The 26729-nt window shown below is 31.4% G+C and overlaps 5 protein-coding genes and 1 non-coding gene across 6 annotated transcripts; 4 read left to right on the forward strand and 2 right to left on the reverse strand.

The window, feature by feature from the left end:
- Positions 1–1590: 1590 nt before the first annotated feature.
- On the reverse strand, positions 1591–3534 carry LOC102596513 (kirola-like). Its single transcript, XM_006344219.2, has 2 exons — positions 3322–3534; positions 1591–1847 (listed from the first exon to the last, which is right to left on the reverse strand). Exons 1-2 carry the CDS (start codon positions 3506–3508, stop codon positions 1591–1593), a joined length of 444 nt encoding a protein of 147 aa, XP_006344281.1. The 5' UTR covers positions 3509–3534.
- A 4144-nt stretch (positions 3535–7678) lies between these two features.
- On the forward strand, positions 7679–11073 carry LOC102589190 (transcription factor RAX2-like). The gene is made up of 12 exons (XM_015307243.1): positions 7679–7783; positions 8231–8287; positions 8398–8470; positions 8676–8731; positions 8814–8978; positions 9062–9180; positions 9280–9395; positions 9462–9524; positions 9877–10016; positions 10082–10302; positions 10357–10544; positions 10651–11073. The coding sequence occupies exons 1-12, from the start codon at positions 7695–7697 to the stop codon at positions 10750–10752; spliced, it is 1389 nt and encodes a 462-aa protein (XP_015162729.1). The 5' UTR covers positions 7679–7694; the 3' UTR covers positions 10753–11073.
- Positions 11074–11762: 689 nt separating this feature from the next.
- TRNAI-AAU (transfer RNA isoleucine (anticodon AAU)) lies at positions 11763–11836 on the forward strand. The gene has a single exon. It is a non-coding gene; the product is annotated as a tRNA-Ile (tRNA).
- Positions 11837–12141: 305 nt separating this feature from the next.
- On the reverse strand, positions 12142–15180 carry LOC102596856 (probable peroxygenase 5). The gene is made up of 7 exons (XM_006344220.2): positions 15160–15180; positions 14589–14627; positions 14336–14437; positions 13830–13915; positions 13175–13269; positions 12657–12782; positions 12142–12419 (listed from the first exon to the last, which is right to left on the reverse strand). The coding sequence occupies exons 2-7, from the start codon at positions 14620–14622 to the stop codon at positions 12281–12283; spliced, it is 582 nt and encodes a 193-aa protein (XP_006344282.1). The 5' UTR covers positions 14623–14627; positions 15160–15180; the 3' UTR covers positions 12142–12280.
- A 3169-nt stretch (positions 15181–18349) lies between these two features.
- Positions 18350–24066, forward strand: LOC102597177 (uncharacterized). The gene is made up of 8 exons (XM_006344221.2): positions 18350–18548; positions 19980–20057; positions 20151–21126; positions 21313–21560; positions 22835–23044; positions 23145–23237; positions 23325–23423; positions 23505–24066. Exons 3-8 carry the CDS (start codon positions 20154–20156, stop codon positions 23892–23894), a joined length of 2013 nt encoding a protein of 670 aa, XP_006344283.1. The 5' UTR covers positions 18350–18548; positions 19980–20057; positions 20151–20153; the 3' UTR covers positions 23895–24066.
- Positions 24067–25989: 1923 nt separating this feature from the next.
- On the forward strand, positions 25990–26436 carry LOC107060013 (E3 ubiquitin-protein ligase RING1-like). Its single transcript, XM_015307244.1, has one exon. It carries the CDS (start codon positions 25990–25992, stop codon positions 26434–26436), a length of 447 nt encoding a protein of 148 aa, XP_015162730.1.
- The last annotated feature ends 293 nt before the right edge of the window (positions 26437–26729 follow it).

The following is a 26729-nucleotide window of genomic DNA, read 5'->3' on the forward strand; positions in this document are numbered from 1 at the left end:
TTGTTTCTTCTAACACAATAACAATAACATCCACAATGTAGTCGTTTAAGAGTCTTGTTTATGGGGAGATTCATTCTCTCTGAAGTTTCAATGTTTTTATTTATATTAGTTTTGATATAATAATATTTTGATTTTTAGTATAAGTTTTTGTTATCTGATTTATCAACCATATGATTTGCAAATTGCAAGCTTCCGCATGACGCCCTAATCACCCTTCAGAACCCAACAATTTTCACCCCAGTCCTAGCACTGAAATACTTGTATCTGGGGGGATTAATAGAATGGAATACGACATAAGTGACAGACAAATACCCATGGTCCGGACTCCTTATAAAACTTAAATAAACACTTTTTCTTTTAAGTTAATTTTTGCGATTATATTAGGCTCGAGATCCATTTCCTTCTAATGATGTATCCAAATATTTTATTTGTGTTGAGTAAATGTTATACTAACGGATGTGTCTCATGAAAGTACTAAGTTCATAATTTATCTCCTCTTTATATTTGTGTTTTTATTTAGATATGACCAAAGCAAAAAGAGGTCAATTGAATTCAAAATCTAAGAAATCCAATAATGAAAACCATTCAAGTTCATCATTAAGAGATTTGGCTCTAGGGTTGAATATATTCTCCATTGGAATATAATTACTCTTATCATATGATTCTAAAAGTTATATATATGCTATCATCGCATGTCATTTGAGATAGCTTAATTTTCAACACCACATACGCTCCCATATAGATTAAAATAAAATAAAGTGATATGTAAGAAAGATCTAGATATAAATAATAATTAATACATAGAACTTGAATGACATAATACATAAATATGTCTTTTAATTTAGCTTCAGCTGACATATATGCCCTCTAACTTTAGATGTGCAAAAGTAGATACTTAAACTTGTATAAAATTGAATAAGTAGAGACACATATCCTACGTGACATAATACACATACGTAAGATGTCATATAAGACAAATGTGTTTGTTTAACTTATACAAGTTTAACTGTCTACTTTTACAGGTTTTCAAAGGAAGTTGCAGACGATTGATACGTCTTTCTTGTGTAATCGTTGGGAATTCGTTATTTTCTGGCAGATAATGAGCCATCTTAGTATTCTTCTGATATGATTCTTAAAGGAATTGGTTGATCAGTTTATATATGTTTATGATTTTGTGCATGATATAATTAGTTATTAGTACTAGTGACATATACAACATATTCATCAAAAATAATACTATTATTTATTCCACATGCTAGCTAGAACTCGCAAATTATTCATCACCAAACACACATACTTATAATGTGTATGGACATAGTCACGTAGACATTATATTATTTATTATTCCACATGCTAGCTAGAACTCGCAAATTATTCATCACCAAACACACATACTTATAATGTGTATGGACATAGTCACGTAGACATTATATTATTTATTATTCCACATGCTAGCTAAAACTCGCAAATTATTCATCGATCATACAAACACACTTATTTCTAATGTGGGCGTATATAGATATATATATACACTATTTCTTGACAAGGCGACTTTCTATATCCTTAGTCATATATATATATATATATATACTATTTCTTGACAAGGAGACCTTCTATATCCTTAGTCATGGCAAGGATAGCACCCAAGTGAGCAAGGGGTTCTAGGGTATCTTTAGTTTTCTTTTCGTATTCAACTGTCCAAGTAGCCCACTGGCATTCACAAGATGTTGTAATATTAAAGTAATTATACAACTTTAATAGATCTCCTTCAATAACTTTCCATTTGATTGATTTCTTGTGAGTATTGACGGCTTCAATTAATTGCTTCATATACATTTCCTGTCCAGCTATAATCAATAAAAACAGAAAATATAAGAACTCGTTATCACTAGTTCAACTGTTCAATACCTTATGAAAAATTTAAACATTTACAAAATATTATTTGGTGAGAAAATAATATTTGTGATGTTATTACTACTTTGATGAATTTTTTTTATTACTAAAGATTAGTAAGTAATGTTAAGTGTTAGTTGGAGCCAATAGAAAAAAATGTAAAAGTTAAAATAATTTTAATTAAGAATTTCTTCCACCCATTAGCGAAAGAAGTTATATTCCTTTGTTGAAGCAAAAGGATTTACTTGTACTATATTTATGAAAATTAAACACCATCGAATATTTTTTTTCATGAAGATTATTTTCTTAAAAATTACTCCCGTCCTTAATTATCTGTCCATTTTTGAATTGACACACCTATTAAGAAAACAATGATTGACATAGTGAGTTTACCATTTTACCCCCTATTAATAATGAAGTGAATGGATTAAAAACTTAAGATTTTCAAAAAGTTCTACCTTTTTCAAAGTAATTAATTGATGGTATAATAGGTAAAAAGAAATTGTCCTTTCTTGATTTGTCAAAATGGACAAATAATTAGGGACAACTAAAAAAGGAAAATTGGACAAGTAATTAGAGACAGGGGGAGTAACTTTCTTATTAGTTATTATCAAATACTCCTGAATAGAGAAAATTTATGCAAGTAAATCATGTTGAGAGAGGGATAGAGTACGAAAAAAATTGAGGTAATATCTCAGATGGTCACTCAACTATTGATTCTTTTCTCAGAAGTCATTCAACATTGATTTTTAACTCAAAAGTCAGTCAACTATGATTTCTTTTCTCAGAAAATCACTCAACTATGAGTTCTTTTTTCAGAAAGTCACTCAACCTATTTAATTAATTATTTTTTTAATTAAAATTTACTTACATGAAATTTTTATTTCTAACTAAAATTATAAAAAGAAGACCCACCTACTTGACTCGATCCACTAAAAATATAATAGTGATCCTTTTTTTTTGCCTTTTTCCCCAAATATAATAGTTAGGATTAATTATTCTAAGAACCTTTAAATTCCATGAGTTTTATGATTATTTTCTACGCTATGTTTAATACGTATTTATAGGAACATCGTTCCAGTTTGAAAAAAATATATTAAGTATTGTATATTGACGGTGAAATTGGATATTTTTAAGCATAGTATAATTGGCAGTACAAATTAATTGAATAGGTTTAGTGATTTTAAAAGTAAATACTCATGGTTGAGTGACTTTATAAGTAAAACATTCATAATTGAGTGACTTTTGAGTTAAAATTCAAAGTTGAGTGACTTTTTGAGAAAAAATCTATAATTGAGTGACTTTCTAAGAAAAGAATCCATAGTAGAGTGACTTTTAAATTAAAAATCAAAGTTGAGTGACTTTTTGAGAAAAGAGTTCATAGTTGAGCGATCATCTGAGATATTAACTTGAAAAAAATTGTGTTGCCTTCGTTATATTTCCAACTAACAATCGAACCAGGCTTTATGATTTCACCTTCATGAATTTCAAAATGAACGACATTTGTAGGACTTAAATTGGGTACATGATGAGTACTGGTGTGAAAAATATCAAAAAATGAATCTCCTCCACACTTCATCTCCATTGAAGCAATCAACTTACCTTTCAAACCCATATTTTCTACTTCTTAAGAATAGCAATACGTTGTGAAAAAAGTGGTGAGAAAATATTTAGAATTTGTAGTATTTATATACATTTTAATTAAATGTGAAATGCTGGCTAGTAGAAACATTATACACCACATATCTACGAGTTAATAACATTTTGCACCCTCAATGTATTATCATTTTAGCTAGGATTGTTCATGATTATGGATAAAAAATTAAATCGAACTGCAATCCTAATTAATCCGATTAAAAAAATTGATATTGGGTTTGATTTGGTTATGTTTGGTTTTAAATTTTGAAAACCGATACTATTTGGTTTGGTTTTGGTTTTACTAAAAAAACCGCAAAAGTAACCAAGCCGAACAATAAATTAGATATATAAATTTCATAATTATTTATATATTATTCATAAATAAAATATAAATATTTTGTTAAATTTTAATTAACTCAAGTCTTTAACTTTACCAATTTCTCAAGCTCAACACTTAAATTTTAACTCAACTATTACAATCCTAGGTCCAAATCCATCAAAATCCTTTACTTTAGTCTTACCTACCCTACCTCACATAAGATATATAATCAAATTTTCTCTATTTGAATCACTTTGTTCGTGTAATAATAACTCTAGTATTGCTTAATTGAGCCACCAATAGCTTTCATGTGGATTGTTCATGTACTAGGTGTTCATGTCTATCGAGATACGTATGTCCTCAAAAATATTATTACTTTCAAACTGAAAAAATCAGAAAAATTGAACCGAACCGAATCAAACCGAAAACAACCAAACCGACGTTATTTTTTTCATTTGGTTTGATTTGGTTTTAGAACTTTAAAAAATCGACTAGACTGGTTTGATTTTGATTTTAACCATTAACCGATCCAAACCGAACCACGAACACTCCTAATTTTAGCTATTCACACCTTAACCTATTTTTAAAAAATAATTTGTTACTAACCTTTTGCTTTTATAGCAAAATTACCTTTAAAACGAACTTACAAGGTATCATACATATTCCTTCAAGGCGTTAAATGTGAAACTTCCAATGTCGTATGATAGAATAAACAAATATTATTATAAGAACAAATAATTGTCAGCGACGTAATTAGAAATTTAATTAAAAATGTTCAAAATTTAAATGTATATAAACATAATTTTTAACTTATTTACATAATATGTTTTTTTATAAATTTTATTGAAGTGTGTTTAATAACCACCTTCACTCGATATAGATACGTCACTGCAAACGGTTTATATAGCACATGCCTATTGCAGAAAATAAATCATACTCCCTCTGTTTCAATTTATGTGACTCACTTTCTTTTTTGGTCAGTCTAAAAAAGAATGACACATTTCATTATTTGATAAATATTTAATGATATTATCCCTATTTTACCCTTCTTGAATCTCATTATTTCAATAGTTGCACTCTTTTAATTTAAAGAAAAAGTTATTGAAATGTAGTAAAGTACAAATATTTTTCTCTGACAGTCAACAGTACTTTAAACACTTTTTTCAATACTTTGTCATAACCTTTTCTTTCTTTTCCCCACTTTATCATATTCTTTCTTTCTTTTACATTAATTATTAATAAGGATATTTTCGGAACATTGTAGAGTCTTTCCATTTTTCTTAAAATTTATGTCAAGTCAAAGTACCTCATATAAAATGGGACGGAGGGAGTATCTATTTGTTTGATTTTCATTTCCTAATACCTATTGGCACAATATGCCTATTGTGTGAGATATAAAATTATAAATGAAAGGATGTCATATCTCAACCATAAAATAAGACTTCCTTTGTCCCATGAATTACTTTCCTTTTTAGTTAGTCCAAAAAAGAATGACACATTTCTACATTGACTCATTGAGTAACAATTTAACTATAAAATATATATTTTACCCTTAATGAAATGATTTACAGCCACACAAATTTCTATCATTTATTTTGGACCACAAATTTTAAAAGTCTTCATAATTTCTTTCTTAAACTTCGTGGCGAGTCAAACTACCTCACATAAAATAGGACAAAGAGAGTATCTTTTTAGACTTTGCAAAATAAGAAATAAAATATCAAATAACATACATCTTATAATGGAATATTAGAATTATGGTAGTCGGTAAATGTCCATAACTTTCTAAGAAAGTCATTACTTCTCATCATTATGATTGTAACTCAGTACATCTTTATAACATTCCTCATGATTTTAATAGTTAGTTTCATGTTTATAATATCCTTTAATATTCCTTAATGTAAGCCCATAAATAAATCTATTGCGAATCATACATGTATGTTATACATACTTGAATAAACTTCGAAACATTTGAAAGAAAAAAAAAGTTTCATCTAACTAGTGAGTTGGGAAAAACTAAATGACATCTTATTTTCTTAGTTTCTCATCCAAAATATGGAAATTCAAGTTCAAGTCCAGATCGTGGATATTTTCGCCCCAGACCTGGCACTGAAATACTCGGATATGGGGGGATTAATAGAATGGAATACCACTTAAGTGACAGGCAAATACCCATGGTCCGGTCTCCTTATAAAACTTAAATAAACACTTTTTCTTTTAAGTTAATTTTTGCGATTATATTAGGCTCGAGATCCATTTCCTTATGATGATGTATCCAAATATTTTATTTGTGTTGAGTAAATGTTATACTAACGGATGTGTCTCATGAAAGCACTCAAGTTCATAATTTCTCTCCTCTTTATAATTGTGTTTTTATTTAGATATGACCAAAGCAAAAAGTAGGTCAATTGAATTCAAAATCTAAGAATGCAATAATGAAAACCATTCAAGTTCATCATTAAGACATTTGGCTCTAGGGTTGAATATATTCTCCATTGGAATATAATTACTCTTATCATATGATTCTAAAAGTTATATATATGCTACCATCACATGTCATTTGAGATAGCTTAATTTTCAACACCACATACGCTCCCATATAGATTAAAATAAAATAAAGTGATAGGTAAGAAAGAACTAGATATAAATATTAATTAATACATAGAACTTGAATGACATAATACATAAATATGTCTTTTAATTTGACTTCAGCTGACATTTATGACCTCCAACTTTAAATGTACATAAGTAGGTACTTAAACTTGTATAAAATTGAACAAGTAGACACACATGTTCTATGTGACATAATACACGTAGGACGCCGCGTAGGAAAAATGTGTTTGTTTGTTTAGTTTTATACAAGTTTAAATGTCTACTTGTGCAGATCCAATGTTAGAAGACATAGATATCAGTTGATGCCAAGTTAAACAACACATTTATGTATTATGCCGAACTTGAATTCATTTTTTCAACTTAGAAACTTTTACCTAGGGTTCCATATGTATGTTCCTTTTACATGCAACTATAGATTCCCTCTCTAGAAAGCTTGTTTTGTACATGTACATTTCTCCCCCTTCTTTTCTTGGAAATATTGGAGTAGTATATATCCTTTTGACTTACTAGAAGTTGGAAGATAGTATATGACAGTTTATGGATTGATTTTACAGATGGTGACTCAATTTTTATTTCCTTTCATTAAAATTATTGAATTATCTCTTATAATAGAAAAGTCACCCGATTTACTTAAGTATCACATAATCTCATTGAATAAATTTATTTTATGACCAAAGGTGGCTCAATTTTACCTAAAGATCACAAATATAATATTATTAAGAAATCAATGAAGTAATTTAATTTAAACTTCAAACTAGAGGGAGTATATATTTTCTAATTTTGGAATTCATTATGCATAGAATTCCAATAGTATAAACTAGTGAATCCAAGGAGAAAGGTATCCAAGTAGTGTAACACTATTCCCCCCTTTTTGTCCCCTTAGCCATTTCTATATAAATCAATCATTCATCCAAAAGGCTCTTTTGTAACATAGCAATCTATTTATTATAAGTTGTGAAAAATGAAGAAGATTAAAGGAAATAGTTGTGATGGAGCCAAACCAAAAGAAAGACACATTGTGTCTTGGTCACAAGAGGTACTAATTATTATTATTATGGTTATTTGACACTAATTAATTTGGAATTAAGACATGATTGATTGGTTGGTTATTGTTTTATATTTGTTTTGGTCCTTTTTGAGATGTTGTGTTGTTGCATCGCATATTTGGCCACCTGATGCTATAGAGGCCGGTCCCACTCTAGTATCCACTTTGATTCATGTAACTACGTTTATGATAACAACTTGCATTGATGTTTGTTTTGAGTTGCAGGAGGACGATATACTACGAGAGCAAATTCGTATTCATGGAATTGATGACAAGTAATGTCACTTATCCTTTCGATTCTTTTTTTTGAGTTGATTTCTCAAATAATCACTCGACTAATAGTTATTATAGAAAGTCATTTTCTTTGTTAAGGAAAAATTGAAATCAAGAAGAAATGACTTTTCAAGATAATAACTATTAGTTGAATTACCAACTAAGAAATCAACCTTTGAAAATATTCAATAATCTTAAAAAGGGCCATATTTTTGGTATCTAATAAGACCAAAAAGTTTCTCCATATGGCTATGGAAGGCGGCGTGATGACAGAGTCAGAATTTTCATTAGGAGGGTTGAGGATTCAAAATATGAAGAAGTAATCGTACGAATAAGTCGAATGGGGTTCAACATCTAACATACACTGTAAAAAATAATTGTCCTTGAGCCCTTACTAGCTCCGCCCTTTGAAGCTAAATGATTTTTTTTCTTCATGATGTATGTTGTAGTTGGACTATCATAGCTTCAAACTTCAAGGATAAAACAACTAGACAATGCAAAAGAAGGTTTGTTCCAAAATGTTCTCTCTGTATTTGACATTTCCCCTTTTTCATTTACTGTATTTTTTGTCTTTTGGTTAACTAATGTGATTGTGTTTTTAAAAAAAAATCTGCAGATGGTTCACTTATTTGAACTCTGATTTCAAAAAAGGTGGATGGTCACCTGAAGAAGATATGCTTTTATGCGCGGTAAAATGATGTTATGTTGAATGTAACATTGTACTTAAGTCGCGTTTCTATTTGGGAGATTTGGTTTTGTAATCATTTACAAACTTGTTCGACTTATGTGAATAAGGCCTCATTTGTTTCCATTAAGATTAAGACGCCTGAATCTGAATGAACTGTGATTACAATGTACATATCTGATAGAAAAAGATTGCTTGCGCGTTTGCAGGCTCAAAAGATCTTTGGAAACAGATGGACAGAAATTGCAAAGGTGGTATCAGGCAGGTAATTACCAGCATTGTATTTTGGTACTAATTGTTAGAGATTATGTTTTGTGTTTTGAACTTTTCCTTCGCGTTTAATACAGAACGGATAATGCTGTGAAGAATCGATTTACTACAATCTGCAAAAAGAAAGCAAAACATGAAGTAGTGGCTAACGAAAACTCTACTTCATACATTAATCTAAATAACAAGAGAGTTATGTTTTCAGACAGAATATCTGATGTTTCCGCTCCTGATAAGAAGCTGAGGTAAAATGAATATAGTTTGGTTCAATTATGTCGCGGAGATACCAAAGTTATGTATTATATAACATACACTCGTCGTGATATAGGAGGAGGAACACAATTGAGAGCTCTGTTGATGATTGTCCGAATAATAATCAATCGCTTAGACATCCATTTGCAGTGCTTGCTCAGAATGTCAATAACTTGAAAGAGACATATGAAAATGGTAACAATCTTTGACAGTAAACTTTGTAAAGGGGCAGTTGAATATTAGATGAGAGAACATATCATTGATTTTGTAATGAACTTTTTATGGATTTTCAAGGAACTTTCCTTAAGAAGAATGATCGAAAGATAAATGTGTTGATGCAACAAGAAGAATTACTGGCACTCAAAGTTAATACGGAAAACAGTAACCAGAGTCTTGAAAATGCTTGGAAGGTAAGGTCAATTAGTTGTTATTTTAGTTCTTTTTTTTTCTGTATCTAAAAAGTTATATTTTTCTAGGTAAGCTATATTTTTACATTACTGATTGCAGAAGTTGTAATCTCGTTGAGGAAGCAACAAGCTGTAAAAGGCGCGCTTAAGCCTTGAAGTGAGGCTCAAAACACATTGAGCTCTTTACTTCGCTTAATGTGTGCTTTAGTGTCATCATCAAGGCTTTTAAGACACTTTTCGTAGAGGCGACACTAAACAATTGAAATTTTACTTTATCCTAAAATAATTCTGTTTCTTTATCCATATGTTTGTTATTCATGCTTATAATTATTAGTCTTGGACTAAACAGATATATTTGTATGTTCTTTCCATTGCTCCTTTTCCACTTTATTTGCGCTTAAAGCCTCAATAGACCTTAAAGCCTTTTTGTGCGTTTTGGTATAGATAACACTGCCTCTGATGGGATGATTTGAAAATTTTGCAGGTACTCGATGATTTTCTTCATCGGATGAAGGAAGGTGATATGCTCAAGTTCCGGCATACAGAGATGAATTCAGGACACAATACTCATAAGAATCTGATAACAAACTCAAGTAGTAACGAAAGGAACCGACCATCTAAAAGGTATTGACTAGCACAAGCTTATTTTTCCTAGTGCAGACTAGTCTAAAATCTAGATGTACATACAGGCAACTTGCTTTATCTCAAGAGTCTGGTGGCAGTTCAGAGTACAATACCGGATCAACTCTGATTTCGCATGCATTGAGTAATAAAACAGAAGAAAGTCAAGTTAAGACGTGTGGGCATGATCAGGAGATTCAATCTGGTTTGCAAAAGTCTCAAATAGGTGATCAAACTGGAGTTCAAGAGTTGGAAAATGGAATTTTCTGTGATCTATTATTCCCTCATGGTACGACGAAGAATTTCATATTACATAGTGACTATTCTAGATAGCTATGTTGAAATCTGAATTGCTTTATTCTTATAAAAATGATGATTTTGATTACGTCAGATACTCCTCTTGTTTGTGATGAAATGAAGGACAATGATGTATCAGCAACAGCTGAATGTGAATATCCTTCTCCTCTTCAAGTAACTCCGCAATTCAGATCATTAGCTGAAGCAATTCCCAGCCCAAAGTTTTCCGAAAGTGTAAGCAATCATTGCTTTATGTAATACTTCAGAACTAAATCCAGCAACAAACTGTTATAAGTTTGCTTATTTGAGACATTGTTAGAAACTAACTAGCATTTTTCAGGAGAGACAATTCCTATTGAAGACACTTGAAGTTGAGTCTACATCTCCTCATCGAACCACGAAACCTCCATCTTGCAAAAGGGCACTCCTCCAAAGCCTATGATCAATTTGCATCCTTTCTGATGACACATACAAAAATGCAGGGCACGAGCGCGCACACACACACACTCACACATACATAAACATGTACCTAGTCTGTTTTCTTAATGTGTCTCATTTCTTGTGTGTGTCATCATGGAACTCGAATGGAGGTATTCGATATTTCCATAAGTTTTTGGCATTTGATAAGCTTATTGTACATAACATAATAGTGTAGTAGTTACAAATTGGCAACTCACCAAAGTTTACAGAGTATGTAAACGAAGATAGTTATTTGTAGAGCTTCTTCCAAGGCTTTCTGGTGGCTAAGTTGCTCGGACTCTTTTAAAATGTTGTCGTACCCTTGTCAGATTCTTTAAAAGTTATGCATGTTTGAAGGATCTGACACTCACTCGATTTTTTTTTTGAAGAGTCCGACCAACGTAATCTAGTGTAGTTGGTGGTAGTGTTAGTCAAGTGTGATCATTATTAAAAAGCAAAAGGTAGAGGGCAGAAGGATGGAGGGAAATCTCTATGAATTAAAGCTTAGTATTTAAATTTAAAGCATTCAATGTATTAATATGTACTACTTATGTATATCATGCCTAGAATCTTTGCAATTATTTTCAATGGATTAAAATTTGTGATGTAGTTTCAATTTTGTTGTTCCTGTATATTGAATATCTTGAAATTACAAGGCACAATAATTGGACGTTTGACCATATTTCATTGTGAAATTTGAAAAAAAAAATACTATTGTTTTTATTTTCACAGTGAAAATGATATTTGAAAAATTGGAGTTACATTTTGTTTGACCAATATTAATACTAATTGATGTTGTTTTTAACTTTTTGTGAGTAATTTGGAGTGAAAAAAAATGAAAACACCTTTTTGTTGTTTTTCAAATTCTGTCAAAACATGTTTTTTGGAGTTCAACTCTAGAAAAAAGTGGGAAAAAATTCATGGTCAAACGTCCTTTCGATGCTAAATCCTTGCTTTATAATATGTTGGATAAATATCAATATATAAGCAATTGGCCCATTAGCTCAGTTGGTTAGAGCGTCGTGCTAATAACGCGAAGGTCGCAGGTTCGAAACCTGCATGGGCCACTTCTTTTTAGAATTTTCAAACCTCTTTGGAAAATCGTTTATTCTTATGGGCCACATCTTTATAGAATTTTCAAACCTCTTTGGAAAATCGTTTATTCTTATGGGCCACATCTTTATAGAATTTTCAAACCTCTTTGGAAAATCGTTTATTCTTATGGGCCACATCTTTATAGAATTTTCAAACCTCTTTGGAAAATCGTTTATTCTTGCAAATTATGAGATTCTAAAATTTTGTCTATGATAGAGTCTCTTAATAAAGGGCAAAAAACAAAAGGTGTAGAGACAAAATTTTCACACGAAGCTCCTCAATTTATTTATTTTCAGTAATTCAAGGAGACTATAAATACATAAAAAAATAAAAATACATAGCATTATAACAATAATAGTAACATTAACAACATAATACAATAACTTGATTAATATATAGTGGAACTATAGAGTTGACTATTTTGAAGCATGCTCCTTTGCTATTTGCTCAAAAAGACTTCCATCATAGACAGCTTTTACAGTTTCTTTTGTCAATATTTCATTCTTATTTTTGCCTAAATCATATAAAGAATTCCAATCTACAGAAGCATTTGCCCTACACATATGAAAAAAAATTGAGTTAAAATTAAATTAAAAAAATTAAGGAGAACAATCTAACCAAAAAGGAATAAAGATAATTGCACTTTGTATAGAGGTTTAATGCTCGAAAATATTGTTTTAGATCATATATTTCAAAAGTTTATTTTTTATTATCTTAAATTGTATCTGGTCAAATCACGAAAATTGAGACGGAGAGAATAACAACTAATAAAAACAAAGAAAGAGAGGATACCATCCATAGTAGTCCTTTGGTTTTCTATTGGTCTTGAGCAATTCTTTCACTTCATTGTAGGTTAAAGAATCTGCATTTTGATTTGCATGCTTCTTAAAGATCTCCTCAAACTTCTCTGGCACAAACCTTGAACAATAATAGTAAGTCAAATCAATTTAGGCAGTGGCAGAGTCAAAATTTTCAATAAGACGGGTTTAAAATATGAAGAAGTAAACACACAAAAAGCCGAAGAAGGTTCAACTATATATATATATAACCAATGTAATTTTTCGTTGAAAGAAGTTCGAATGAAACCTCTGAACCCTTACTAGCTCCGCTCCTAACTGGACCAAGTGTAACTATACATAGTCACTTTGGTCCACATGACCGGATCCAACATGTTATGTGTGAATTCACGAAAACTCATTAATTTTTGCTCAATTTATATATATATATATATATATATATATATTAAAATATTGGTTAAATATCTATACAAAGCCAGAATTTTATTATTTATAAGGTAGTTATGAATTTACCTCCCTTCAGAGTCATAGGCACCAGAATCACTACCATGTATGGCATATTTAATGTTTTCTACCACAATGGGGAAGAATAAAGATGGGCATTTTCCCTGTGACACACACAAAAAAAAAACATATAGTATCACATAAAATTAGAATAAACTCTATTGTTGAGAACATATTAGTATAAATCATATCCAAAGATGACTTATTTATGATCCACTTTCAATGCCCTAAGTTTACTTTGAAAAATATCCAAGTCTAAATTACTTTAGGAAACTTCATAAAAAGGAAGTACTCTGTCTGTTTCATTTTACTTGACTTTTATATTAAAAATAGATTATTATTTTTTACAGGTCTGTTTTAGCAAATCAAGATAAATTTGGTCTTTTATCAAATATGCATGGTCCCTAATCTAATTTCTAAGTCAATAGAGAATTCTACTTGACAAATTATACCAACTTTTAAAAAAAATTACCAAAAATTTATTATGGAACCATACGTAAAGAAAAAGATACAACATATACTGAGTGAAATCCCACAAAGTGGGGTCTGAGGAGGTAGACTGTACGTAAATCTTATTACTACCTCACGAAGATAGAGAAGTTGTTTCAGAAATACCCTCGATATATATATATATATATAAACGACTTAATTATATGGAAATTACCGGTCGAGTCTTGTGACTGAGATTAAAATGAATGAGAACAGCGGCAAACATAGAACGGAAAATACCACGTCCCATCTTTCTAAAAGCTGAAAAAATTATTATAAATCAGAAAATAATTAGGTCAAGTCAAGAAAATATATATTAGTGTATAAAATAATAGGAAAAAAATGAACTCTATGTTTATTAAATTTCACTAATAGAAACAAATATTTTCTCCACTGCAAATCAATGAAAAATTTATGCTATAGAATATGATTTTTTCATTCATTTTCCACCGAACCAGTACACTCGAAAAATGCATGGTGGAAAAAAGAGACCATATTCTCACAAAAATAGTGGAAAATTTTCTAATTTTTCCATATGAAACAATTATACCTTTTTTTTTTCTTTTCATACTGATTCAATTAAACATCTATAAAAATAGTTTCTGAACATTTTCCAATAAAAATTTCAGAAAAAAATAATGATTTTTTTAATAGCGACTAGGAAAGAAAAGAATCAAAAACCTTGGTACGTTTCTGAAGGGTAAATTATTCCATCATTATTGATATCGAAGAACATGACATGCTTTTCCAAAGGAGTGAGCTCATGATTATTTGCAATTATTCCTGCATGGATGGAATGTATGCAGATTTTATATAAAATAGGATAAATAAATTAAAAACCTATTTTTACTATCTAATAAATGTGAATAAGCAAACAACACTCCGTCATATTAAAAAGCTATATGATCATAAAAAAAAAAAAACTTATACGTACCGTCAGCTTGACTGCAACTGGTTGAGCTAGCCATGGAAACTACATAATAATATATCCAACGAAAATATAAGAAGAATGTGCAATAAATAGAAAATAAAGGGAGAATTCAAGCTTTTGTTGGGGAACATGATGTATAATTAATTAAATACGTAACACGTATTTTAAAATATTTTAAAGGCATAATACATAAATGTACTTTTTAACTTAGTTTCATTTGATATCCATGTTCTCTAATTTTGGGTGTGCATAATTAGTAGACACTTAGATATAAAATTGAATAAGTAGACATATACGTCTTACGTAACGTAACATACGTAGGACGCGGATTGTCATGTAGAACGCCACGTAGCGCACATGTGTCTGTTTGTTCAACTTTATACAAGGTTAAGTGTTTATTTGTGCATTGAAGGACATGAATATCAACTGAAGACAGATTAAAAGGTATGCCTATTTTAAACACTTGAACAAGACCTAAAATATTGAAAAAGTGGATAAAATATTGTAACTTTAATAAAGATGTGTATGTGTCTATGTGAGAAGAGAGGGAGGGGGAGAGAGATATGAAGCACACCTTAAAAATGGAGTCCCCAAAATGAGTTAATTTGATCTCAAATAAGTATTGGCTATTTATAGCCAATTTCTGTTCTTGCTAACTAACTTCTAATTTAATGCAACTCCGTGTACGCAATATGTGAAGACTGTATCGACGTGGTGCACTGGATGAGGTTGCTCTTTCTTTAATCAAAGGTTTTAGGTTTGGATTTTTTGACGAGGAGCATTTTTACTCGAATAGGGCATTGTGAAATCAAAATATATAGTCGAGCTCTCAGATAAAACTTTAAGCTAAGTAATTTTATTGATACAAAATAAAATTACAAGACTTTACTAAATAAACGTTTAATAACATATTAATATATTAACTCTAACTTGGAAGTTGGAACGTAGAAAGTACTAACAAACTACAATAATCAATAATGAGGCACAAAAGAATAAAATAAAATTATCCAGCTATTACGCTGACAGAACATTAGTTACATTTGAAGTCTTAAGCTTTACAAGAAATCAGCCACATATTTCTTTCATTTTTTAATTTGTTTATTTGATTTTATTGTGATACATAATTAAGTAGACTTTTTTTTGAACTTCTTGATTTTAAACTAAAAATATATAAAATGTATCAAATTTTATTATTTTAGACATGTTATTTGAAAAATTATATATATAAAATAATACTTTTAGAAACAGACTAAAACAAGTAACATAAATATATTGAAACATATGTAAGTCCACGTTCTTTATATGTTAGCCTATACGCAAACGCAATGTCACAAAGAAGCTACCTATATTGTTTGATTTCTTTAGTTTAAGGTTTTAATAGTTTAATTAGTACCGAAATTTACGCCCTAAGATAGGTTAGACATACAATTAGCCAAAGGTAGGATGAGCTAAATTGACTTATCATCATAATTTCAGGATGAAAAGTAATGTAGGGGTGTATTATTTGGATTAAATCGAAAATTAAATTGGAGTTAACCACTTTTGTTCATTTTTAGTTATTTTCTTTCATTATGATTTAGTTTTATTTTATGTCTGGACATGGATAATTGATATACTTGTAAGTATTGTGTTTTATGTTTTACTTGTGATTTATGTTAGAAAGTATATTTAAGAGATGCAATATTATTACTCCTCCTTGTATATATATATATATATATATATATTACTATATTTTTTCAAATTGCAAATATAACTTTGATTATGTTTCTAATTATTGACAAAATCGAAAAATCAAATCGAAAAAATCAAACCGAAAAAAGAAAAACCAAACCAGACCGAATTTATTTCGGTTTGAATTGGGTTACAGTTCTTCAAAACCAAAACCTAAAAAACTCAAACCGAATAGTACAAAATCAAACCGAAAAACCGAATGAACACCCTAAAGTAATGTAATTGATAAATTATAAATATAATTTATTTCAAATTTTAAGGTCTTTAATTCGATGTATAGAAAATGTGAATCGTTCCGAGCGAATTGTATATCAAGAGACTCAAAATATCAAGAGGATTTTATATCTAAATTTTAGGATTGTTTAGAGGTGATTTAGGGTTGATAGAGATTGAATTTGTTAGTGTATACTTTATGTATAGTCAGTCTATCGTTCATGTTTAGTTAAACTATATTCAACTTTTTGAGTGTATCATCATCAGTGTACAACTCATATATAGATAATATATATTGTATATCCAATGTTTAACTCGTGTATAAGTAAGATATATTGTATAATCAATGTATACTTCCTATGATTTTTGACAAGCCATATTGTATCGTCAATCTATATTTTCTTTGACTTTTACCTAGTTTTTATGTAAATAAAAACATGATTTTATTTGTCGTAAACCAATCAATTTATTGTATATATTTGAAATTAGCCCAATTTTTTATTTCATTGGGTTTTATCTAGTTAAGAAATAAAATGAAAAACTACGTAATAAGACATACTTCACTACCATATATACTATTGATACCTATACTTTTAAAATATTACGTATCTTACCACTAATTAAAAGTTTCATACGCATCTTACATTTGAATACATATGTTTTTGCTGCCAGATGCACAAAAAATAGGGAGAGAGGCGAGTGAGATTAGGGAGGGAGGCGAACGAGATTCGTATGTATCTCAAATACATGCGAATATGTATATATTTAGAGTGATTCACATGTAACTTGGATACTAGATACATGGGAGAGTGGCGAGTGAGATTTGCTATGTATCTCAGATACATGCAAATTCACTTGAAAACAATGTATCTAGAACAAATTACACCTAAATTTGACCCCATGTATCTAGAGACACCAAAATTTGGTATGATATGTAATATTGCAAACTAGAGTGTATCTAAGTAATTAAATCCTAAACTAGTGAGATTTATGTAAGTTCCCCGAAATAACAGAAATAAAATGCATAAATTGTTGGAAAAAATGTATATAATAACAAACTATTAATTCAAATTAAATGATGTAAACATAGTTTGATTTAATTGTACCCCATAGCAAAATGTTGCTATTTTGCCTCTCTCCTGGTGAATCTCGCTCGCCACTCTCGTTCTCACTAGCAGTCTCCCTCGCCTCTCTCGCTTTTATACAAACGCAAATGTATAAAATGCGTTTATGTTTGTATAAAGCGAGAGAAAATTGTATATATACATATTTTTTCGTTCCCCTCTCTCCCTTCTCCCAGATCTCGCTCGCCACTCTCACTTTATACAAACACAAATGTATACATTGAGTTTGTGTTTGTATAAATCAAGAGAAAAGTGTATATAAATATACAAATGCATATATTTTCGTCCTATACACTTATGATTATACAAATACGATCTTCCCTTGCCCAGTTTTCTTTTGTCTTTCTCTCTTTCTCGCTTTATACAAACACAAAATTATACAATTGATCTTTTGTATATGTATACCGAAACAGAAATATTTATACAACTGCTTTCTTTTGTATATGTATAGCGAAATATACATATTTATGTTTGCTATGGAGCGCAATTATGCAAACTATAGTTATAACATACAAATATGATTTTTATGTTTGCTTTATGTGAAAGTTGTTCTAAATTGTTAATGTGGAGCTTGGGCTTTTGGCCCTAATTCTACACCGAGCCCATTCCCTTTTGAGTCCATCTGACTTGGGTTGGTTGGTCCATCATATAAATCTGGTGAGGAAAAATCAATATCTGGTCCCTAATTATAAATTGAGCGCGAGCGAATAATTAAAAAACCCCTTTTCATTTCTCTTCTGAAATTAAAAACCCTATTTTCATTTTCTTCAGAGATCTGCTGAGAATCATTATCCGGCGACGGCGACTCTCAACGTTAAGTTCCTGAACTGAGCAATCGTCTCTCAAAGTGGACTATCATTTTCTGGCGAAATTGAAAACTGAATGAGAAACTCTGGTAAGTTTTTGACATTATGAAAAAAGCAGCAGAAGAAGAAACTCTTCTGTGATTGGTGAAAATCCTCATGAGTTTTTATATGTATTCATTGTGAAGGACCATTGATTTTAGTGTTTGTTACAGTACAGTAGTTTTTTCACCTTTTTTTGAACAATAACCCTAGTTGATTGTAAAAGTCTGTTGCATTTTTTTAACTTTTGCTTTTTGAAATAGAAGAATTTGTTTGAGCTTGGTGATATTCTGTTACAGATTAATTGGTGAACTTGGTGGCTGTTTTAGTATGAAAATTTTGATGCATGTTGTTGAAATTAGCTGACTTAGAATGATTTAGATCGTAGAAATGTTACTGGAGAGATTTCACTTATTTGTGGTTGAGTGAGTGACTGAGTTTTCTGTCTGTTGGTTGTATTTATATATTTCTACATTGAGAAACATAAAATATGTTGGCAGGTTTTTATCTTGTATTATACTTTATTAGTTTTGAAAGTGGAGTAATGCATGTATGGTTGGAGTTTCTTCTTATTTATGAATGTTGATGTACTAAAATGATTATAGGCATACTTATATCTTCTCTGCATCAATTACTAAAGTAACCAATAAGTATAAAGAGAGATCATGGTTGACACAGACTGTAAGATGAGTTACTTGAGATGAATAGAAGATGCATCAAACTTCAAAGTAATTGATTGTCATCTGCTAGCTGTCACTTATGTCTCTGTAGTCATTGACTCGACATCATCAAAGAACTAGGTCATCACTGCTTAAATAGTATGCACTTGACGCATATAAAGTCTGTCCCATGTGTAGTATGATTTGGGGATTGATTTTTTTGTGTATGGTCAGCTATCTAAAGTTGTCTTGGATGACTTTCCTTTGGTTCATTCTGGTCTGATGGCTTCACCTTGATCTTATTGAGATGTCTTCTACCCTCTTCTAAGTAGTTTTGGTTACGAAGTACAAGTTCGTGTTTGCAGAGGTGAGGATTTTCTCCATAAATGGTCTTAGATTAAGCTTTGTACCACCCCATTCAGAGGTGGAGCCAGTGTTTTTAGTTTATGCATTCTGATAATTAACCCTTTTATTTGTTGTGTTCTGGATAGATTATTTGTAAATATTAAATGAAAATTTTAATACAAATACAGAATTTAGTTTAAGTTACTGGGTTATGCTGAACCCGAAGCTTTAATGGTGGCTCCGCTCCTAACCCATTATAATAATTATCTCGTTAGCTTTAGTTTATGAAATATCCTTAGTCAATTATTATTAATCTTAACCTGTTTTCTCAAATATCTCAACTTCTTGTGTGTATAGAAACTTAATGTTTACGATTTATTCAGTTTTTGTAGTAATTCACAGAAATACATTAGTTTTAGTTTCTAAAATGTCATTAGTAAATAGTTGTTAACCTAATTCATTTTCTCGAAATCTCAGCTTCTTGTGGCTAAGCACGTGTAGCTTCTTGCGAGCTCAACACACCTGGCTCCTTGAATTATCTCCCTTATATTTCAGGTATATAATTTTTCTTAAAAGTTATATGCATCTTAGTACTTTCCTTTAGTATGCTTTATATTTTTCTAATTTAATCTTTATGTACCCTCCAAGGTTATGGCACCTAATAAGAGACAGAAGCAACTTGTTGATAATGGACCTGATGAAGCCTCCAAGATTATGGCACCTAATAAGAGACAGAAGCAACTTGTTGATAATGGACCTGATGAAGCCTCCAAGATTATGGCACCTAATAAGAGACAGAAGCAACTTGTTGATAATGGACCTGATGAAGCCTCCAAGATTATGGCACCTAATAAGAGACAGAAGCAACTTGTTGATAATGGACCTGATGAAGCCTCCAAGATTATGGCACCTAATAAGAGACAGAAGCAACTTGTTGATAATGGACCTGATGAAGCCTCCAAGGTTATGGCACCTAATAAGAGACGGAAGCAATTTGTTGATAATGGACCTGATGAAGCCTCCAAGGTTATGGCACCTAATAAGAGACAGAAGCAACTTGTTGATAATGGAACAGATGAAGCCTACTTAATCGGGATGCAAAAGTTTTTGGATTATGCTTTTGGAAGAACAGAAGAACTATATGAAATACGATGTCCATGTGTCAAATGTTGCTACACAACTTTAGGAACACGCGAAACAATCGAGTCACATTTGAAGGTTTATGGAATAATTCAAAAGTATTCTTTAGGGGTGTCTGGAAATGATTCACCAGGTGCTATAGGTGTGGGACGAGGCAAAGAACAGGAGGTTAGATCTATGCGCTCTATGGGGGCATCTGGAAATGATGTAGGATCCTTCCATCAAAATTCTCTTTACGCTGGTCAAAGTATGGCAACACCTTCTAATAGTACTAGTTCAGATGCTACCATATCTGATTATTCTGGTGAAAGTATGCCATCTCATTCTACTGGTACAAGTTCAGATCCTACCACATCTGCTGGTCAAGGAATGCAGAGAACAAATAAACACCCCTTGGTTCATGACAAGGAACAAATGCAAATTGATATTACATCGCCTCCGTCTACCGATCAAATTATGCAAAACACCCTAAATGTTGAAACAAGTATGATCTTGCAATTCTACTGTGTTACGAATTTGCATGACTGAATTATAATGCTAAAGTATTTACTAAACATGAATTCAAGTATGAAGTTGGAAAGAATATATGGTATAATCATAAATTTATGTATATGGCTTTTATATTGTTTGCATAACATTTCAGACATTTCTAAATTATATGCAAATGTAGGTTCATGTACTACTGGAAAGGTAAGAAGAGGTCGAGGACAGAACAAGTGCCAAGAAGTTGCATCACTTCAAGCCGGACAGAAGCTGAAAGTGACATTTTATAATAATCGAACTGTTGGAAGGAATAGCAATCTATTTTCCAGGCACTTGGGAAAATTAGTTCGTGACCATAGCATGTGTCCATTAGGAGTATCATCATGGGATGACATTGAGGAAGAAAAGTTAAATCACATGTGGGCAGCTGTTGAGGTAACACGTGTTCAATTTGCTTATCGGCTCTTTGCTAACCTGGAAAACACCTTTTGCTTATGTGGACAACATAATTGTCAATTTGTAGGTTTATGTTAGCCAAATTGGTGTAATAGATGTGATGGTGTCATGGAGTAGGTTTAGAGCTTTATTAAGAAAGCTTTGAGGACTCTGTAGTTTGGTAGAGCCAGAGTGTGCAATTGATCTTGATCTGGACCTCAATTTTGTGTTTGCATTTTGACAAATGTCCTTTAAATTTGTACTAGCCTTCTTGTTAGTGGCATTGTATGGGTTGCTATTTGGAAAAAAATAAACTAATATTCCTTACTTGGTATCAATATGCAACTATTAGATACAGTAAACAAGAATTCACCATGTCTCTTTAAAGAATATCCTGGTTGTATCACTTTTTGACTGGTTAAAAGCTGCTTTACCTTGTACTTTTTTCATTTTAATAGTTACAGACTTACAGTTTCTTAAAACAAAAAGGAAGCTGATCCAGTACACTGTCTTTCTCTTTCTCATCTCATAAAAAAGGGGGTACAACAAGGAGCTGATCAATTGTCTTATTGCCCATATTCTTGGTTCAATCACCTTCCTAAACTGGTTATGCTTGAAGCAGGACCCTCCTTAATATGGAGCAGTAAGCCCAAAAATGGAAATACAAATGGATTTTCTTGTGAGGGAAGTGATTGGGTGTGATAATTTACAGTAGAGATTACTATAAGTGAAAAAGGGATATCCAATAGTCTTAATCCCTGAAAAGGTTCTTTTTTGTACTTTTTGCAAGTAGAGGTTCAGCTATTGATTTTGGCTTATTCTAATCTGGTGTTAGGGAAACAGATATCTGCTATTGATAATCTGGTTTTTGGAGTAATGCATAGATAAAATTTTAAAAACTTGTTACGTAGCAGAAAACTGGACTCTTCGCTAGGTGGCACATTGGAGATACAGTCAATCTTTTTGGAGTTGTGCAAGTATCATGTATGCCACTAGTCTACATATCATCTATGTTGAACCTGTGAGTGAAACAGCGGGGGATCCTCTGCTGTGAGCATCAATAATCTTGTAATTTCATCATACTTGGTGGTTTTCATTAGACTAAGAAGCATTTAAACACTGTGATTTTCATCTTACTATGAACTATTATTCTTGGTACTGGCAGGAAGATGATCTCTGCAGTTATGTTTTCATATGCAGCAATTATTTTTTATATATGTATTATTTTTTACTAAAATATGTTTATCTTAACCAAAAAAATTGATTTATTGTAGGAAAAATTTGAGAGTGATGATATGGATAGTCATCGCGGTCACATTTTGGGATGGATGAAAGAATTATGGAACAAATGGAGAGGACAATTACATTTTAAGTTTGTGAAAGGTAAGCCAATCCAAGAGGCTCTTAAGAATACACCAAAGGGCGTTGACAAGAAACAATGGGAGTGGTTGATAAAAGAACATTTTTCTTCAGAAACTTTTCAGGTTTGACATTTTGCCTAGTGATGTAATTTCATTGTCATACTATGGTCTTTCAATTGAGATTTTATTCATGATATTTATATGTAATGTTCCACAAATATAGGCGAGAAGCAACAGGAACTCAGCAAACAGAGCTAAGTTGAAGATGCCTCATCATACTGGTAGTAAGCCAATTAGAGAAATTATTTATCAAAAGGTGTGGTAAAAAAATCTCCTTTCCTTTTTCGCTTTTCTTTTTGAAATATTGAGAGGTGTTATTTGACATGTTGACTTTGACGTGAAGGGCGGGAAAAATGGCAACCCACCAGATTTAGCAACTATTTTCTTCGAGACTCGCAAGAAGGATAACAAGCTTGTCGAATCTGAGGCAGTTAAAAAACATGTGCGTTTCATTTATTGAACAATAAAAGCTTACTCTTAGTTATTATGGTTCTGACGGAAATCTTTCTCGATATATGTGTAGGCTCAACTCCAAGAATTGGTGCAATCTAAACCATCTCTTCCTAGCATAGAGATAGTGGAACAATGCTTTGGACCTCAAATTCGTAGCCATGTATTTGGGTTTGGGGGTGGAGTAAAAGCGAAAGACTTGAAAGGTCCCGCTACCTCAAAGGCTGAGTTACTATCTGAGTTACGTTCAATTCGAGAGGAAAACCAATCTTTGAAAGGTGGCGCTTCCTCAAAGGTTGAATTACTTTCCGAGTTACGTTCAACTAAAGACGATAACCGATCCATGATGGATCGCTTGTGTGCCCTAGAAAATGAGGTGAAAGAACTGAAGGAGCTAAAAGAATTATTTTTTGCTCAACACCCTAATATCCAATTTACAACATCATCTATTTCAGGAGAATGACAATCTGACGAACATACCAAAAGTTTGTAACATATTAGTAATTTCTTTCTAGAAATTATTGTGTTTTGATATGGTAAACGCAACACTATATGCGAGATTGTCTCTAACTAGTCTTGTAGCGTATCGCTTTTCTTTCCGTTATTTCTCGAGATTTAAATTGTGTGCATTTTGATTTGTATTGTCAAATGTATTTCTTGTCATAGTATTAATTTGAGAATGAGTGTATAGCGGAAACTTATATGCATCAGAGGAAGAGTTATTCAACGGGATGGTGCCGGCTAGTAAATCATCAATACGCTTGCTAAATAAGATAGAAGTTGATGAAAGAGATATCAAGAATGAGTCATGTATTATCAAGTGGTTAGAAAAAAGTCATTATTGTCCTCTTTGCGATGCCAACGGAGCAATAATTTAATGTCAACACAATTTTGTACTTTGTCTTTATTAAAGGACTATTTAGAGATTATTTAATTTATTTTTGATGTTTGTGTTTTTATCAAGAGTCAAGTTTTTTTTTTTAAGTCCGTGCAATACTTTACTTAAAAAATAATAATAGAATTAATTATGAAATTTGTTTACTGTTAAAGATTATAAACGGAGTAATCTTTAACTAGATTCAACTTTGCATGGGGTCCAACTCTGCTGATGACATGGCTACTCTTAAAATGGGTATTTGGCGTGAGGTATAAGATATAATAATCTCAAGATAAAATATAGGATTATTTTATCCCACGTTTGGTTGGAGGTATTAGGTAGTTCTTGGATTATCCCGAGATAACTTATCACAGGATTAGTTATCGCAGGATAACTTGTTTCCAACCAAATGACCTTTACTGTGTTTGTTGCTATGCATAGGGAAGGGGGGCGAGGGAAAAACAGTTTACATATGGAAGTGGCTTGAGGGCATGCACTTGTATGGCATATATGAATTTAGTAAAGCAAATACAAGTGTGCATTCACAAGAGTGGGTTGGTTGATTTTAATTCTAAGTGGAGGATGCCTTTTTCATTTATCTGTCAATGATATGGTGGAACTTCTACCTTCGTGGCTGATACATGAAAATGCTTCATTCTACCTGGATTTTTTGAAAGTAATCTTTGGTAGTTATAGTTTCAGCATGCAGTGATGATGCAATGAACCAATAAATAGGTATTCGTTCTTACCCACTTAATCGCTTATGCTTCATACATGTCTTGCCCTGTCAATTTTACTCGAGCTGTCGAATCTGTGATTTAGAGATAAAATGAAAACTTCATACCTTTTCTGTAAAAAAAAACAATCAGTTTTTGATGTAGCTATTCTAACTTTAGCCTACTTTTAAGTCTAAAATTATTGTAGCAAATACGTTTGGAATTAGTCGATGTGCGTGTAAGTTGACATAGACATGAGACATCACAGTTATAGCAATGCAACGTCTTTTAAGATTTCAGTACTGAAATTATGGTCTTATTAGCCTGGAAGTTACAGTGAGAAGAGCATTGGTAAGTATCTTTTAATTACTTTTCTATAAATAAAAATACAAATAATATTTGAAGTTTCCAATTTATGGATTACTTCCCTAAACAATTTTCTTTTCCATAAATAGAAATACAAATAATATTTGAAGCGTATTTCCAAAACGTGTTCTTTTCCATAAATAAAACTAGAAATAATATTTGAAGTTTCCAATTTATGAAGTATTTCCCTTAAAACGTGTACTTCTCTTAATTTTTCCCCACGTATTTCCTTTTTGAATATAGAAACTCACTAATCCTATTCCTAATCAGTTTAGATTTGATAGTAATATTATAAATAAACTTGAAATGGGGTAAGTCTCCCATTAGTAAAAAAAATATTGACTTCTTCTCTCAAAAATTGCAATATGTTTCCAACAGGGTTTGTATCCCATGACTGCTTCAAGAACTCTTTTGTTATCGTTGAACCAATTGTTTCTTCTTCTTTTTTACCCTATTTAATCATTCACTTCAATTTCAGTATACAACAACAATTCTGGTATATAAGACCTAATAATGATCAAGAATCCGAATACTGGGGTGAAATACGGGAGGACTGTTCAACCAAGTCGATCCAAATTATTAATTATCTTTCCGATACCATGCTCTATGAGAAACTTGATCATGCTCTATCACAAGTGTTTATGCATATTAAAGACGAGTTTGAAGATCAACAACACGCTATAGTTGAACAAACAACTCGTAAGTTGCAAAGGATCATTAATTCTGATATGTCAGAGGCATGTGTGGATGTGCACTTACAGATTGATCACTATTGCGATGGTAGAATTTTGTTAGCATTGGAAGAATCATCATCTGTGGATGGAATGGTACCGGCTAGTGAATCATCAATAGAGTTGCTAGAGCCGATGGAAGCTGATGAAAGAAATAGCAACGATGAGTGTTCGGTATGTCTAGATGAGTTAGGGGAGGAAACTGATGTACTGCGGTTGCCTTGCTCTCATATGTTTCATGCTGAGTGTATTACCAAGTGGTTACAGAATAGCCATTACTGCCCGCTTTGCCGCTTTCAGATGCCAACCGATTAGACAAAACTACCTAAAGGATCCAAAAACAATTTTGTAGTAGATTATATTGATACTATTACTAATGTATAATGTATGATGCAGTACTACACTCAACCAAAAAAATTGATGGAATATTATGATGGTATTTTGTTTGAATGATTTCAAATTGTGTAATCAATTATATGGTTTGGTATCTTTATGAAGTGTATAGTTATTAGTTATTAGCCTTCAATTTACATTTTTATCTGCGGTGTACACATAAAGTTCTTTTCATGTTAGTAATATTGTTTCTATTTCATCATCATTACGTAAAG

Source organism: Solanum tuberosum, unplaced genomic scaffold, assembly GCF_000226075.1.
Source record: "Solanum tuberosum cultivar DM 1-3 516 R44 unplaced genomic scaffold, SolTub_3.0 scf00051, whole genome shotgun sequence".
Classification (NCBI taxonomy): domain Eukaryota; kingdom Viridiplantae; phylum Streptophyta; class Magnoliopsida; order Solanales; family Solanaceae; genus Solanum; species Solanum tuberosum.